Source organism: Abramis brama, assembly GCF_963993115.1.
Source record: "Abramis brama genome assembly, chromosome: 15".
Lineage (NCBI taxonomy): Eukaryota > Metazoa > Chordata > Actinopteri > Cypriniformes > Leuciscidae > Abramis > Abramis brama.
This window is the reverse complement of record NC_139977.1, coordinates 34489645-34506668: the sequence shown is the minus strand read 5'-3', so window position 1 is coordinate 34506668 and position 17024 is coordinate 34489645. Positions and strand designations below refer to the sequence as shown.

Here is a 17024-nt window from a genome sequence, read left to right as displayed (position 1 = left end):
GGATGAGCTGGCGGATTCCTCGGAGTATCGGCACGGTAACATGGTGTTCTTCGACCTGCTGGGACTGACGGTGGTGGCGTATCCCGCGCGCGTCGGCACCATCATCAACCTCATGGCGGCCGTCGCCACGGTGATCTACCTGGGCAGGAAGTGCATGATGACCAGCAGTGTGGGTACGTGAAGGTCACATGACCAGACATCGGTCCCACAGGCCGGGGATACACACGTGATCTGGTGTGTGCGATCTGATGTGTGTGTGTGTGTGTGTGTTCTCCCACAGGCAGGCGATACACACATGATCTGGCGTGTGCGGTGTGTGTGATCTGATGTGTGTGTGTGTGTTCTCCCACAGGCCGGCGATACACACGTGATCGTGTGTGTGAGGTGTGTGTGATCTGATGTGTGTGTGTGTGTGTTCTCCCACAGGCAGGCGATACACACATGATCTGGCGTGTGCGGTGTGTGTGATCTGATGTGTGTGTGTGTGTTCTCCCACAGGCCGGCGATACACACGTGATCTGGTGTGTGCGGTGTGTGTGATCTGATGTGTGTGTGTTCTCCCACAGGCAGGCGATACACACGTGATCTGGTGTGTGCGGTGTGTGTGATCTGATGTGTGTGTGTGTGTGTTCTCCCACAGGCAGGCGATACACACATGATCTGGCGTGTGCGGTGTGTGTGGTGCTGCTGGGCTGGTTCGTGGCTCTGCTGTCGGTTCTGATCGTGGCTCTGCTCGTCACACTGACGGGTCGCTCCATGTTCTGGTACACACACTTCTACGCCGCCGTCTGTCTGTACGGATCCGTCGCCGCCGGCAAGATGCTGCTGATACACACGCTGGCCAAGAACCTGTACTACGGGGTGAGTGAGGGGACAAAACACACACACACACACACACACACACACACACACACACACACACACACACACACACGAGTTCTCAAACATGAGCTCATACGTACGCCATCATGACGGCTTCAGCTGACTGAAGTCTGAGTGATGTCACACTTTGATGATGTCACACTGACACTGATGTCAGCGAACCCAACGGATGTAAACCTAAACTAAATATTTTTAATGCCAAAGCAGATTAAGTAGCATTATTGAATAAATAGCGTTTATTTATTCAGCCCAAAGCAGTAGAATTATTTAAATTAATACAGCACAGATTTATGTATTTATTTCATACCTGTTTTTATTTAAATAAAAATTATTTAAACAGCATTATTTAAATAAAAATATTTATGTATTTTTAAATTTAAAATCTGACATTATCTAAATAAATACAAATAATACTTTATTTATTTCCTTAATTATTTGAATGACCGTATATTATATATATATATATATATATATATATATATATATATATATATATATATATATATATATATATATATATATATAAATTGATTATTTAAATAAATAAATAAATAAATAAATATTTAAATAATCAATTTATATATATTTTTTAATAAGTCATGTTTTCACTGAAAAGTGATAATTGATATGCTGGACAAAATAAAATAAAAATGTGTTTATTTATTTATGCATTTTTTTTAAAATAAAGTTTAATCAGTAGCATTATTTAAATAAATAATAATAATAATCTAATTATTTATTTAAATGTCAAGTCATTAGTATTATTTAAATTAAATATATATATGTTTGATTTATTTAATTATCAATTTTAATGCAAAATCAGTAGTATTATTTAAATAAATTTTAAAATATATATATTTAAAATAATTAATTTATATACATTAGTAATAATTAATTTTATGACTGATAACATGCTGGCTAATATTATGTTCATCTGATCAGACCAGTGTCTCGTTCCTCTGGGATCGTGTTAAACGTGTGTGTGTCGAGGTGAACTGATGTAAACCTGAGTGCGCTGAGATGGGTTTACATGCTCCAGGACGTCTGAGAGCCACAGCGCCGGTCACTGAGTGTCCAGTTCTCGCGCCTCGAGTCACATGACATCACAGCTTTTCTAATGGGTTTGTGTTTTCCACGGCTGTGCTCCGTCAATGTCACCGAGGGGCTTTACCTGCGCGTCAGGTTACTCATGACTAATTCACCAGACGCGGTTACCCAGAGTTCACAGCTGCGTCTAATTAACAGCGGTTTTATTCGTCTAGTTTCCAGGTTTAAATCTGTATGATTGTAGATCGGAAATGTGCATTTCAGAGACTGTAACTGTTCACCGTTGCATTTAATGATACTTTTTTTTAGTTCATGATCAAAAAGCTTGATATGATTTAATAAAAGTACAAATATTCTATTTAGTCTCTCAGTTAATATAAGCGCATCAAAACTGTAGTAATATATATATATATAATAAAATATAATATACATAGTAATATATTATGAGAGAATAAAGAACGTGTTTGCTTGTGCTGTCGTGGTTTTGCAATCTTACATTATTTGTTAATCATTGAAGCTGCTTTCTTGTGTGTTCGTATAGTTACACTTTAATTTTCCAGATTAGTTATTAGAATATATTCAGGTCACACAGTATCAGCGGATCATTTCTTCATTCTTCTCTTCTCTGTGAGCTTTGATGGATTTCTCATCACAGGTTTATTATTTCACAGAAAAACTAGCGTTCGCAGTTTAAGTTTCTTCTGCACATTTATTTGATCAAAAATACAGTAAAACCTGTGAAATAATAATATTACAATGTAAAGCATCTGTTTTCTATGTGAATATATAGTAAAGTGTAATTTATTCCTGTGATCAAAGCTGAGTTTTCAGCATCATTACTCCAGTCTTCAGTGTCACATGATCCTTCACAAATCACTCTAATATGATGATTTGATGCTCATTAACATTTATGATTATTATCAATGTTAAAAATAATGGAAACTGATGCAGTTTATTGTTCAGGATTCTTTGATTAATAGAAAGTTCAAAAGAACAGCATTTATTTGAAATATAATCTTTTGTGACATTATAAATGTCACTTTTGATCAATTTAAAGGTATTCATTTATAGTATTAAACAGATGTTCTGATGGATCTGTCAATCAAAACGTCATCTTTCAAGCATTTGTTGCCTCTAACCTAGAGACTTACATGAGTGTGTGTGATAAGAGTGTGTGTGATAAGAGTGTGAGGTCAGGTCAGATAAAGGACTGGTTGTTGTGTTTCTGCTGAATGAACAGATGCCCGAGGACAGTGACCTCTCACACACTAACACACACTGTGTTAAAGAGCATGTGGCTTGTGCTGAAATATCAGTAACTCTTTATTTCACACTCCTGTTCCACATGTACAGACTGTACTTAATATAGCAGTCACAATAACTGGGTAATAACTGCACCAACCCCTAAACATAACCCTAACCCATGTCTTTACCTGATATTACCAGTCATTTCTTGGGTAAGTACACTGTAAACACACACACACACACATACTGTAAAATATCTGCTCTAGTTGATTCTCGGCTGACGTCCGACTCCTGCCTCGCTCTGATTGGCTGAGACACAGTCAGTGTGTGTGTGAGAGACGTCACATGTTGTCCAGTGTTTATTCAGTGTGTTTTATATAAGAAACACTTATTTGCAGATTCTGTGAGCTCATATTAATTAAGAGACAGTGGAATATTCATACTTTTTAAATTAATTTGTAACAATCTTAAGTGATCTTCTTCACCTTTTGTTATTTTCACTTGTTCGTGGCTCATTATTTACACTCTTTCACTATGTTGGAGTCATATTTTAATGGATTATTGTGATTTCAACTATTGTGACTAACTATTGATAAACTAACTTTTTTTAATTCAGTAAAATATTCATTCAACTTTTTTTTCCTGAGTTATTTAAATAAGTTAGATAAACTTAAAAAAACCTTTCCTGACTTTAAAAACCTTGTTTATTTTTTCTTTTCATATTTTGCTGCATTTTAACCTGTTTCTCACGTTACAGCATGTAAACATTTATTGAATAATTGTTTATACATATTTATTCTTTATACATTCTCATATATATATATATATATATATATATATATACAGTCAAACCAAAGTGTATTCAGACTCCTTCAACATTTCTCACATTATCACAGTTTATTCGCTATAGTTTAGAAAACGGTAATAAAATATGAGCAGAACTCAGTTGATATTTGACTGGTTTTGTCCGTCCTTCTGTTAGACTGTCTCACACATGAATTATGTTGAATATCTGTCAGCTGTTAAATTTAACTACACAATTAGATAATACCAGTTTAGCTCAACCAATCACCAAGCAATGCTTCATTGTGTTCAGTCTGTGTGTAAAAAGAGCATTAGCAATTAAAGAAAACACACTTCAGCAAAACATGATCAGCTCAAAGTGTCCGAATCATTTTTAGTCCCAAATCTGTATAAATGTCACTGGTAGTCACTGTATGAAGAATATTTGGGTATAATATGTCACGAGTTGACTTTATTTTGCTCTCCTCACTTACATTAATGAACTATAGTGTCCTGATCACAAATACAAAAAAATAAAAATATACAAAAAAATAAAAAATGATATCCGATGTCTGCATAATTTTTTGGTTTGACTGTATATCTGATGGTACAGTATGTTTTAATAAGGGAAGTGAATTAGCTGACCTGTCTGTGTGTGTGTGTGTGTGTTTCTCTGTGTTTGTGTGTCTGTGTCACGCTCTCTCTGTGTGTGTGTGTCTGTCTCTCTCTCTCTCTCTGTGTCTGTGTCTGTGTCTGTGTCTGTGTGTCTCTCTCTCTCTCTCTCTCTCTCTCTCTCTCTCTCTCTGTGTGTGTGTGTGTGTGTGTGTGTCTCTCTCTCTCTCTCTGTGTGTGTGTGTGTGTGTGTCCAGAGCGCGAGTCGTGTGTATCTGTCCGATCTCTTCTTCGACGTGAGTCTGCTGTTGTGGTGTTGTGTGCTGCTCTTCCTCACTCAGCGAGGATTGTGTTCAGCGTACGTTCCCATGATGATGGTGGTGTTTCCGCTCGCCAGCAAACTGATGCTCAGAAAACACTTCAGAGCCAGAGGTCAGAGGTCACACCACACTCACACACGATTCTTTACATTATTCCTCTGAGATGAAGCTTATTTGGTGTATTTATTTCAGACGTTTTGTTTTACAGCTGTCATGGTTCCTTAAGGTATTAATTATATATTATGATATTTTTGTGATATTTTAAGTGTTATACAATACAGCATTTAAAACATTCATTATATTCATTTATTATAATTATTATTATTATTCATTCATTCAGGTCTATAAATTAGTGTGTAGACAAAATAATATGCTATCACCATAATACAAAGTAAATATTTTTAAGGTAATATTTCAGTCATTTGCTTTGGCTTCAGTACAATGTCAAAATAAAAGCCAATTGCTTAATTCTGTATTTAAAAAATGTATATATATATATTTATATTTTTAAATATATAATGCCTGTATATAAATATATAATAGTATTTCAATTGCATCAAAATTATCCAATATTTGTATTAAAACTGGACTTTTATTTTGCCGTACCTTTAGGGTGTTTCATGTCTCTGGTCAGCAGTAGTTTTAGCTCAGGATGGGGTCAAAGGGCAGAAATCAGGGCTCTGATGTTTAAATGAGGTCGACACATGACTGTTGTGCTGATTAGTGGTGTGTGTGTGTGTGTTTGTGTGTGTGTGCAGGAGCATCTCTTCAGTACTCTCTCCTGTACCTCGTGGGTCTCACCGTGCCTTACGTCCACATCATGTTCCTCATCTGGGTGGTTTTCGAGATCTTCACACCAATCCTGGGCCGCAGCGGAACCGAAATACCACCCGATGTCGTCCTGGCGTCAATTGTTACCCTGGCAACCGTGATTCTGTCTTCCTATTTTGTGAGTCATACAAACTAACTGTAACAGTAAATTCAAATTGAAACATTTAAAGTCAAATTCAGACAGTCAAATTCAAACATTCAAGCCTTTAAATTCAAACATTCAAACAGTAAAATTCAAGCATTCAAGCATTTACATTTAAACATTTAAATTCCATTCAAACATTTAAATTCCATTCAAAAAGTAAAATTCAAACATTCAAATTCAAACATTTAAATTCCATTCAAAAAGTAAAATTCAAACATTCAAGGCTTTAAATTCAAACATTTAAATTCAAACATTTGAACTGAACCATTCAAATTCAAACATTCAAACAGTAAAATTCAAACATTAAAACCTTTAAATTTAAACATTCAAATTCAAACATTAAAATTCAAGCATTCAAGCCTTTACATTTAAAAATTTAAATTCAAACATTTAAATTCAAACATTTGAACTGAACCATTCAAATTCAAACATTCAAACAGTAAAATTCAAACATTAAAACCTTTAAATTTAAACATTCAAATTCAAACATTAAAATTCAAGCATTCAAGCCTTTACATTTAAAAATTTAAATTCAAACATTTAAATTCCATTCAAAAAGTAAAATTCAAACATTCAAGGCTTTAAATTCAAACATTCAAACAGTAAAATTCAAACATTAAAACCTTTAAATTCAAACATTCAAATTCAAACATTCAAATTCAAACATTTAAATTCCATTCAAAAAGTAAAATTCAAGCATTCAAGCCTTTAAATTCAAACATTAAAATTCAAACATTTAAACTCAAACATTCAAATTCAAAAATTGTGATGTTTGAATTAGAAATGTAAAAAATGTGTAAAAAATAAAGTGTTTCTGAAACACTCTCTCTCCCACTCTCTCTCTCTCTCTCTCTCTCTCTCTCTCTCTCTCCCACTCTCTCTCTCTCTCTCTCTCTCTCTCTCTCTCCCTCTCTCTCCCACTCTCTCTCTCTCTCTCTCTCTCTCTCTCTCTCTCTCTCTCTCTCTCCAGATGCATTTCATCTATCTGTCTCGCTGCACGAAGCGGATGCTGGCTGGTCTGGGGTCAGTGTTCACGCTGATGTTTGTTCTGGTCTGCTGTGGTCTGTTCTTCCCGTACTCTGGTGACCCGTCCAGCCCGCGACCCAAACGAGTCTTTGTTCAGGTATCGTCATCGCTGATCCGTTATTAGATTTTACTGAAACTCAAACCATGAAACATTACCTGACAATAAGTTTAAGTTTTTATATATATTTACTGGTCTATGAATATATATATGAAAAAAAAAATCATTTTATTTTAACATGATGCACATCTGAATGGATTATTACAGTAGTTGTGTCAAGTGTTAGGGGTGACTCATTCCAAGTAACTTGAGTTACGTAATCAGATTACTTTTTCAAGTAACTAGTAAAGTAACGCATTACATTTAAAATTTACAAGAAAATATCAGTTAATTTTTCAAATAAGTAACACAAGTTACTTTGTTTTCCCATTTATTGACTGACGGCTCTCTTGTCCTCATGTTGAGACAAATTGAAGTGCAGAGGCGTTGTGTGTGTGCATGTGTGTGTAAACATTGTGTAAACATACCATCATGGTAATTGTAGTTCTAGGCTAAATGTGAGCATTTACCGGTACTCATGTCACTTGCACACAAAAAAAGATTCAATATTCCTCAAAATTAATAAAAATCATTGAAATGCAGAATCAGAATACTATGCAAACCTCCAATAACTAAATATGTTAAAAACATACATTTTACATTTTTATGCATTTAATCTCACTTTATTGACCAATGTACTTGCTTCTGACCTTCGATGATACAGTTAAACCATAAGCAAAAATGACTATAGATTTGTTTTTGTTGGTAGTGTTAAACTTTCTTCTCCTGCATCCTATTCTTCTGTTATCCAGAACAGCAGCCGAAAGGTTTGCTTGAACGGCGCCCTCTACTGTACTCTACTGTACTCTACTCTACTGTACTCTGGTGTACTGTACTCCATTCTAATGTACTCTACCTCTACTGTACTCTACTGTACTCTGCTCTACTGTACTCTATTCTACTGTACTCTACTCTACTGTACTGTACTCTGGTCTACTGTACTCTATTCTACTGTACTCTACCTCTACTGTACTCTACTGTACTCTGCTCTACTGTACTCTATTCTACTGTACTCTACCTCTACTGTACTCTACTGTACTCCACGCTACTGTACTCTATTGCTCTCTACAGTACTCTACCTATACTGTACTGTACGCTACTCTACTGTACTCCATGTTACTGTACGCCGCTGTACTCTACTGTACTCTACCTCTACTGTACTACACTCTACTGTGCTCTACTGTACTCCACTGTACTCTACCTCTACTGTACTACACTCTACTGTGCTCTACTGTACTCTACTGTACTACATTACTTTACTCTGCTGTACTCTACTGTACTCTACCTCTACTGTACTACACTCTACTGTACTCTGCTGTACTCTAATGTACTCTACCTCTACTGTTCTCTACTGTACCATGCTGTACTCTACTGTAATCTACCTCTAATGTTCTCTACTGTACTCTACCTATACTGTACTCCACGCTACTGCACTCTACTGTGCTCTACCTCTACTGTACTGTACCCTTCTGTTCTCTACTGTACTCTACGCTACTGTACTCTACTGTACTCTACTGTTCTCTACTGTACTATACCTCTACTGTACTCTACTGTTCTCTACTTTACCTCTACTGTACTCTACCTCTACTGCACTCTACTGTTCTCTACAGTACTCTACCTCTACTGTACTCTACTCTACTGTTCTCTACTCTACCTCTACTGTACTCTACCTCTACTGTACTCTACTCTACTGTTCTCTACTTTACCTCTACTGTACTCTACTCTACTGTTCTCTACTCTACCTCTACTGTACTCTACCTCTACTGTACTCTACTCTACTGTTCTCTACTTTACCTCTACTGTGCTCTACCTCTACTGTACTCTACTTTACGCTACCTCTACTGTACTCTACTGTACAGTACTGTACTGTTCTCTACTGTACTCTACTGTTCTCTACTTTACTCTACCTCTACTGTTCTCTACTGTACTCTACTCTACTGTTCTCTACAGTACTCTACATCTACCGTACTCTACTATACTCTACAGTACTGTACTCTACTGTACTCTACCTCTACTGTACTCTATTCTACTGTACTGTATTCTACTGTTCTCTACAGTACTCTACTGTACTCCACACTACTGTACTCTACTGTTCTCTACAGTACTCTACCTCTACTGTACTCTTTTCTACTGTACTGTACTCTACTGTTCTCTACCTCTACTGCACTCTATTCTACTGTACTCCACTGTACTCTACTGTTCTCCACGCTACTGTACTCTACTGTTCTCTACAGTACTCCACGCTACTGTACTCTACTGTACTCCACGCTACTGTACTCTACTGTTCTCTACAGTACTCCACGCTACTGTACTCTACTGTTCTCTACAGTACTCTACCTCTACTGTACTCTTTTCTACTGTACTGTACTCTACTGTTCTCTACCTCTACTGCACTCTATTCTACTGTACTCCACTGTACTCTACTGTTCTCCACGCTACTGTACTCTACTGTTCTCTACAGTACTCCACGCTACTGTACTCTACTGTACTCCACGCTACTGTACTCTACTGTTCTCTACAGTACTCAACGCTACTGTACTCTACTCCACAGTACTCCACACTACTGTACTCTACTCTACTGCACTCTACTGTACTCTACTGTACTCCACGCTACTGTACTCTACTGTTCTCTACAGTACTCTACTGTACTCTACTCTACTGTACTCCACGCTACTGTACTCTACTGTTCTCTACTCTACTGTACTCTACTCTACTGTACCCCACGCTACTCTACTCTACTCTACTGTACGCTACTGTTCTCTACAGTACTCTACAGTACTCTACTCTACTCTACTGTAATCCACACTACTGTACTCTACCTCTACTGTACTCTACTGTACTCCACACTACTGTACTCTACTGTACTCCACACTACTGTACTCTACTGTACTCTACTCTACTGTACTCTACTGTACACGAGTGAATCTGCAGTTCCTTCAGCCTGAGGCTTATTATTTCACTTTTGGTGTGAAAGGGTCTTTACATTTGCCCAGAAATATTACTTTTTTGTTATAAAAAAACAAGCCCAGCCCAGGTGGGAAAAAAAGTAACACAAAAGTAATGTAACGCATTACTTTTCTAAAAAAAGTAGCTAAGTAACGCAATATTGTAATGTATTAATTTTCAAAGTAACTTTCCCCAACACTGGTTGTGTGTGTGTGTTTTCAGCACACCACACGCAGGTTCCACGCGCTGGACGGATCGCTGCAGAGCTCCGACTCGGGATTATGGATCAACAGTCTGGATTACACCGGGATGCAGCACGTCACTCCTCACATCCCAGAGATCAACGACAGCATCCGCACACACTGCCAGGACCAGCTGCCCTACTGCGGATTCCCATGGTTCCTCCCGGTCAAGTTCCTGGTCAAGTGAGTGAAGGATCGGATGATGTGCGGCTTCAGCGTTAAACCTATAGGCTGTAAAGAAATGTGTGCGTGACGTCACTCGTAGTGTTTCTGAAGAGCATTATTGAAGCCCAAAGTGGGCGGAGCCGGACATCGCCATCTTAGCAGCGCGTCACTCGATAACCGAAAAATCACATTTAGGAGCATAATTCCTGGTGAAAAACTACATTACCCATGATTCTGCAGAGAAATCGAAAGGCAGCAGACAAACGGCTAGTAGTGACATCAGCGGCAATCCACCTGTCAATCAAGTGGCCACGCCCTTAATATTGCACAACTTTAAGACTTAATATAATTTAAGCGACGGATGAGTTACAAAAATATTCACCCCCCTCACAGTTTTCATTAAGGCCAAAATTATCTATATAGACTAAAACCACTTTTTGCACCAGGCTGTAAACATGTTTTTTTCTGCTGTAAAGTTGGGCATTTTAACATGGGGGTTTATGGGATTATTGAGACTCTTCTGCAGTCGGTGGCCCACTCTCTCTAGTGGCCAGACGATGAACTGCAGTTTAAGTCTCTTCAGTGTTGATTCGAGAGAGAGACCGGAAGGTTGAACCTCATGATGTCTGTCTCTCCCTGTTTCAGGAAGAACTGGTATCTCCCGGCTCCTGAAGTCTCTCCTGAAGCTCCGCTGGAGTTCCGGCTTGTATCCAGACAGGAGACCGAACAGGGAAGCGTTAAAATGACTTTTGAGGTCAAAGGTGAGATGTCAGACTAATAGGATTTTCATGAAATATAATAATGAATGTTGATATTCTTTAAAAACAGTTTTTAATTATAAAACTGTGTTTAATTTAAAATATATCACAAATATTACCATTTTTAACTGTTTTATAAATACATCCATTCATCCGTCCATACATACATACATAAATCTATACATCCATCGATACATGCATGCATCCATACATCCATACATACATACATACATACATCCATCCATTAGGGCTGAACGATATGGACAAAATTTCATATCTCGATTTTCATGCCAGATATCTCGATATCGATACAATACGATATATATATATATATATATATATATATATATAATGTTGTTCAAATGTTGAATTTAGCCAGAGACAGGCGCGCTCAGAGCTGTCATATATCACAACTTTTCAGTGTTTTCAACCACATACTGTTTATTTTAGGTTTCTGACATATAAATTCACATAAGTACTAAAAAAACAATACATTTAGAGTTTGTAAAATACACACTGATGTCTATGGAAGAGGTAATAATAATCCTTTCCATTATAATTCGACACGTTTTATTCATATCAGATACACATTGTGTAAGTAACTTCAATGTTTACTCTATTCTATTCCCAGTTCACCAGCCACTTACTTTTAAGTATTTCGGGAGAAGTGGATGAATTCACATGTTGTAAACAGAGGTTGTAAATCCAACAGATCTGATTCTCTGAACTGCGTCTGCGGCACGAACTAACACGGCGGCGCCCATCGCGCATACAGCTCAACTAACGCGATCGTTATAAAGGTGTTTAAACAACAATATACTTCCACTTGCATGTATTTGACAATCGGAATATCAGATATTTCATGCCATAGCTAACACATTTGTGAATATTCTGAATAAAAAAGGAAAAATGACATAAAAGCAGATCATCATTCATTCAGCGCTGTTGCTGCTGCGGTGTGTCACGTGACAAGCAATGACGCGTCACCATGGAAACGCCGCCCCCCCTCTCACAATATAGTTCCCACGTCCCTGGTAGTGTGTGTGCGCTGGCTTTAGCGGTGCATTCAAGGGCACTCGTAAAACTGATGTTTGTTGTGACTGCCAGAGTTGTATGCAGGGCGAGCGCGGAGAGGGGAAATCTGTATCGTCTATATCGTTGCTTTTTTCGATAGTAATATCTTGAAAGTTCATATCTAGATATAGATACGATAACAATATATCGTTCAGCCCTACCATCCATACATCCATCCATCCATCCATCCATCCATCCATACATCCATACATACATCCATACATCCATACATATATACATACATACATCCATACATCCATACATCCATACATACATCCATACATCCATACATATATACATACATACATACATACATGCATACATACATACATCCATACATACATCCATACATATATACATACATCCATACATACATCCATCCATACATCCATCCATACATACATATATCCATCCATCCATCCATCCATCCATCCATACATCCATACATACATACATCCATACATACATACATACATCCATACATATATACATACATACATCCATACATACATCCATACATACATCCATACATATATACATACATCCATACATACATCCATCCATACATACATATATCCATCCATCCATCCATCCATCCATCCATCCATCCATCCATCCATACATCCATACATACATACATCCATACATACATCCATACATATATACATACATACATACATACATACATCCATACATACATCCATACATACATCCATACATATATACATCCATACATACATACATATATCCATCCATCCATCCATCCATCCATCCATCCATCCATACATCCATACATATATACATCCATACATACATACATATATCCATCCATCCATCCATCCATCCATCCATCCATCCATCCATACATCCATACATACATACATCCATACATACATCCATACATACATACATCCATACATCCATACATACATCCATACATCCATACATATATACATACATACATACATACATACATACATACATACATCCATACATGCATCCATACATACATCCATACATACATCCATACATATATACATCCATACATACATACATATATCCATCCATCCATCCATCCATCCATCCATCCATCCATCCATCCATCCATCCATCCATCCATACATCCATACATACATACATCCATACATACATACATCCATACATACATACATAAATATATACATACATACATCCATCCATACATACATCCATACATACATAAATATATACATCCATACATCCATTACATACATACTCACATCGATCAGACTCACAAACACTCTCTCCGTTAATAATCATGAATAATCTCCACGTTTACACTGTTGTTCTGTCTCAGGCCCGACCCACATGTCCCTGTATCTGCTGCCTGACGCCGGCGTGTCTCTGAGCGGATGGTCATTCGGTGACGGGACGCCCCAGTTCGACCTCAGCGGGGAATACTTCATATTCTACTCTCACGGCCTCCACGCTCCGGCCTGGAGCTTCTGGTTCGAGATCCAGGTGAGTTGGAGTTGATGTGATTGGGAGGTGTGTATAGTGTGTGTGATGTGATTGGGAGGTGTGTATAGTGTGTGTGATGTGATTGGGAGGTGTGTATAGTGTGTGTGATGTGTGTGTCTCGTCTTCAGTCACCCACAGCTTCAGAAGCGTCTCCTGACGAGGGCTCGATCTCTCTGGCCGTCTCCGCTCATTATTTCTCCGGTCCGGACCGACGCTCCGACCCGCTTGAGTCGTTCCTGAAGAGATTCCCAGACTGGGCGTTCCCATCCTCATGGATCAGCACATACCACATGTACAGATACTGAGGGCCCTGATCACACACACGCATGCACACACACTCACACACGCATGCACTCACATACACACACACATGCACACACACACACACACACACACACACTTATGCCGCTCACTGCGTACCCGTGAACACGTACGAGCTCCTTCATTCACATCAACCAACGCACATTGTTTTATTTTATTTATTTTATTTGTCTGGGTCATATTTCAACACAAAATCAAAAAGAAAAAAATGCAATGGCTGGCATTTAAATGAAAATTAAGCCTTCTTTAAAACAGTTACGATTTTTACTTTGGGATAAAATGTGTTTAATTATCATGTGACATTTTATTTTATTTTTTTTAATTTTCAGTGAGATAACGGTTTAGTTTTAGTAAAAAATTATTTTTTTTTTTTTAGGTTTAATAGTTTAAAATGTAATTTTCATAATTTCATAATAAAATGCCATGACAGAAATAATGAGAATTACAAAAAAACTAAAAGTACAATAATATTTCTAAAATTTTTTTTACTTTTTGTTTTTTTAATTCAAATAATTTAAACTAAAAATGCTGCAATAAAACAACAAATACTACCATGATATATTAATACTTAGAAATTTCAATAATAATAATAATTCCGTTTTTTTTTTTTTTTTTTTTTGTGCAAAAGTTACACAGAAGGTGTTTAATTGTCATAAAAATAACGCAATTTCGATCTGGAGGTGAAATGTGACGGTCACATGATCTCGAGCGGTTTCTTGAGATTGGTCGTATTCCCTCTCAGTGTTTCTGTGGTCATGTGACTCGGTCATGTGACTGAAGTGGTTTCAGCTGGTCTTGTAGCTTCACGTCTCTCCCACTGAGAGATTCACTGGTTCCAATGGAACAAACACAACGAGTTTTCACCAAATCACGTCATGTCAGAATCACGAGTCAACAGATCCTTGCGCTGATGATGTCATTTCCTGTCGGTGATCTCGTGATGATGGCGGTCATTCAGACGTGACGTGAACGAGCCGTTTTACTCGTTCTTGGTGTTTTATGTGCAGATTTATTTTCAGATTGAGTTCAAACGCACATTCAGCTGGATCCAAACAAACACATGCAAAACCTTCAAACACAAGTGCTTTTTTTATTTATTCGTTTTTTGAAGCATCGGAAAATTGTTCATGTTTGTATGTTTTTTTTATTTTTATTTTTTTTATCATTGTTGCAGCAGAAAAAACGGTGTCAAGCTTCTTCTGGATTGAACTGGATTTGAAGTCTTAAAAATTACCTGTATTAATAACTCTTTTATTATTATTATTATTTTTACTACAGTAAATGCAAACTTCAGAATCTTTATTCGCCTGATGGATGAAGTTCTTGCAGTTTTACTTGAGTTTCAGGATGGATGGTACCCAATGTTTGAATGGTCTTACTATAATAAAGATTTAGTGCGACAGGACTGAACTGGATTTACAGATGAATGTTGATCATGATTTCAAGCTCTTTTGAGAGATTAAACTGACAGTTTCACACACACTTTACAATAACGTCTCACCTGTTAGTTATAATGCTTTCGCTAACATCAACTAACAATATTTTTATTAACACAACTAGTGCATTTCTGCAACTCTTGGCCCTCTAGTGGTTAGAAACAAAACTGCATGCGTTTAGCGGAAGAACACTGTGGTTCTGGATGAATATGATTATTCTATTGCTCATAAAACATTCATTATAGGATTAAAAAATGTAACTAGACGTTACTGTAGCTTTACGCATTAATAGACACGGTACTTTGAAATTAAAGTTAAGATTATTAAACGCATTAATGAGTGTAGTTAACAGATTGAACGTTATTGTAAAGTGTTACCAGATTATAATAATTCATGCTGCTGTAATTACATTTCTGATGGTTATTTGACGATGTTCATGTTTGATGAGCTTGAGCTCGGGTTGCTTTTGTCTATCGAGCACTTTTTGATTGTTAAATCTCAAACTAATTTCAATTCAAGCAAGTGGTTCTTAGTCTCAGATTTCAAAGGAACTATAACTGATAAGCTAGCGAATGTTTGATTAATGCTGTTGATTATTATAATAACCTGCTTTTGTGTTTTTATTTGGGAGGATATTTGTTCAATGAGAATTATTTTGTTATTCTGCTTTTTTAAATATGCATTAATGCTAGACATCAAGGTCTTACGGGAGCTTTTACTAAGAAACCTTGTTCGTTACATATTTGCATGTCTGACAAACTACAGCAATTATACACAGAATAATTAATTACAACATCCACTCTGAATAATTAAGGATAAAATGTGACTCTTCATCTGTAAAGATGAAGTTTGTCGTATTCTGATGATTCAAACTGTCTCACACACTCTGTTGTTCTGAATCAGTGATTTTGTGTAATAATTGTCATAGTTTGAGTTCCTGTCAGATTCCTGTGAAAGTTTCACTTGTCTGGTTCTGATTGTTATTTTCTAGGATTATGCTGCACTGAATTGTTCTTGCAAGACAAATCAATTTTCTATGACAAAATCATTTTCTGTCTCCTGTCATTTGTCTATTTTTCATTCCTTCATTTGTTCAGTTAATCAACAATTTACTTTTTTTTTTTACTTAATATGAATCTTTTTTAGCCTGAATGTTTTCTGAAGTCTCTTCTGCTCACCAAGACTGGATTTATCTGATCAAAAATACAGTAATTTTAAAAAATATATATTATTCTAATGTAAATCAGCTGTTTTCTATGTGAATATACAGTAAAGTGTAATTTATTCCTGTGATCAAAGCTGAATTTTCAGCATCATTACTCCAGTCTTCAGTGTCACATGATCCTTCACAAATCACTCTAATATGATTTGATGCTCATTAACATTTATGATTATTATCAGTGTTGAAAACAGCTTCATATGATCATGCAAACTGTGAAATCAAGTTTAAAAGAGCAGCATTTATTTGCAATAGAATCTTTTGTAACATTATAAATGCCACTTTTGATACATTTAATGTGTCTGATGAATAAAAGTATTAATTTCTGCTACTGACTCCATATGAAGATTCCTGAAAACATACAGATCACGTGAT

At 36.8% G+C, this 17024-nt stretch overlaps 1 protein-coding gene across 2 annotated transcripts in view; it reads left to right on the top strand.

The window, feature by feature from the left end:
* ermp1 (endoplasmic reticulum metallopeptidase 1) overlaps positions 1–17024 on the top strand; it is a 34775-nt gene that overhangs the window by 13263 nt on the left and 4488 nt on the right. Inside the window, exons 7-15 of one of the 2 annotated variants that reach the window (XM_084136204.1) lie at positions 1–173; positions 641–861; positions 4827–5001; positions 5648–5838; positions 6836–6988; positions 10157–10359; positions 10987–11102; positions 13510–13673; positions 13802–16977. The exon at positions 1–173 is cut by the window's left edge and continues 40 nt beyond it. In XM_084136204.1, the coding sequence (XP_083992330.1) occupies positions 1–173; positions 641–861; positions 4827–5001; positions 5648–5838; positions 6836–6988; positions 10157–10359; positions 10987–11102; positions 13510–13673; positions 13802–13978 (1573 nt within the window). In that variant the 3' untranslated portion in view covers positions 13979–16977. Of the gene's footprint in view, positions 174–640; positions 862–4826; positions 5002–5647; positions 5839–6835; positions 6989–10156; positions 10360–10986; positions 11103–13509; positions 13674–13801; positions 16978–17024 lie in introns of those variants that run through there. The other variant, XM_084136205.1, reaches the window with a different exon arrangement.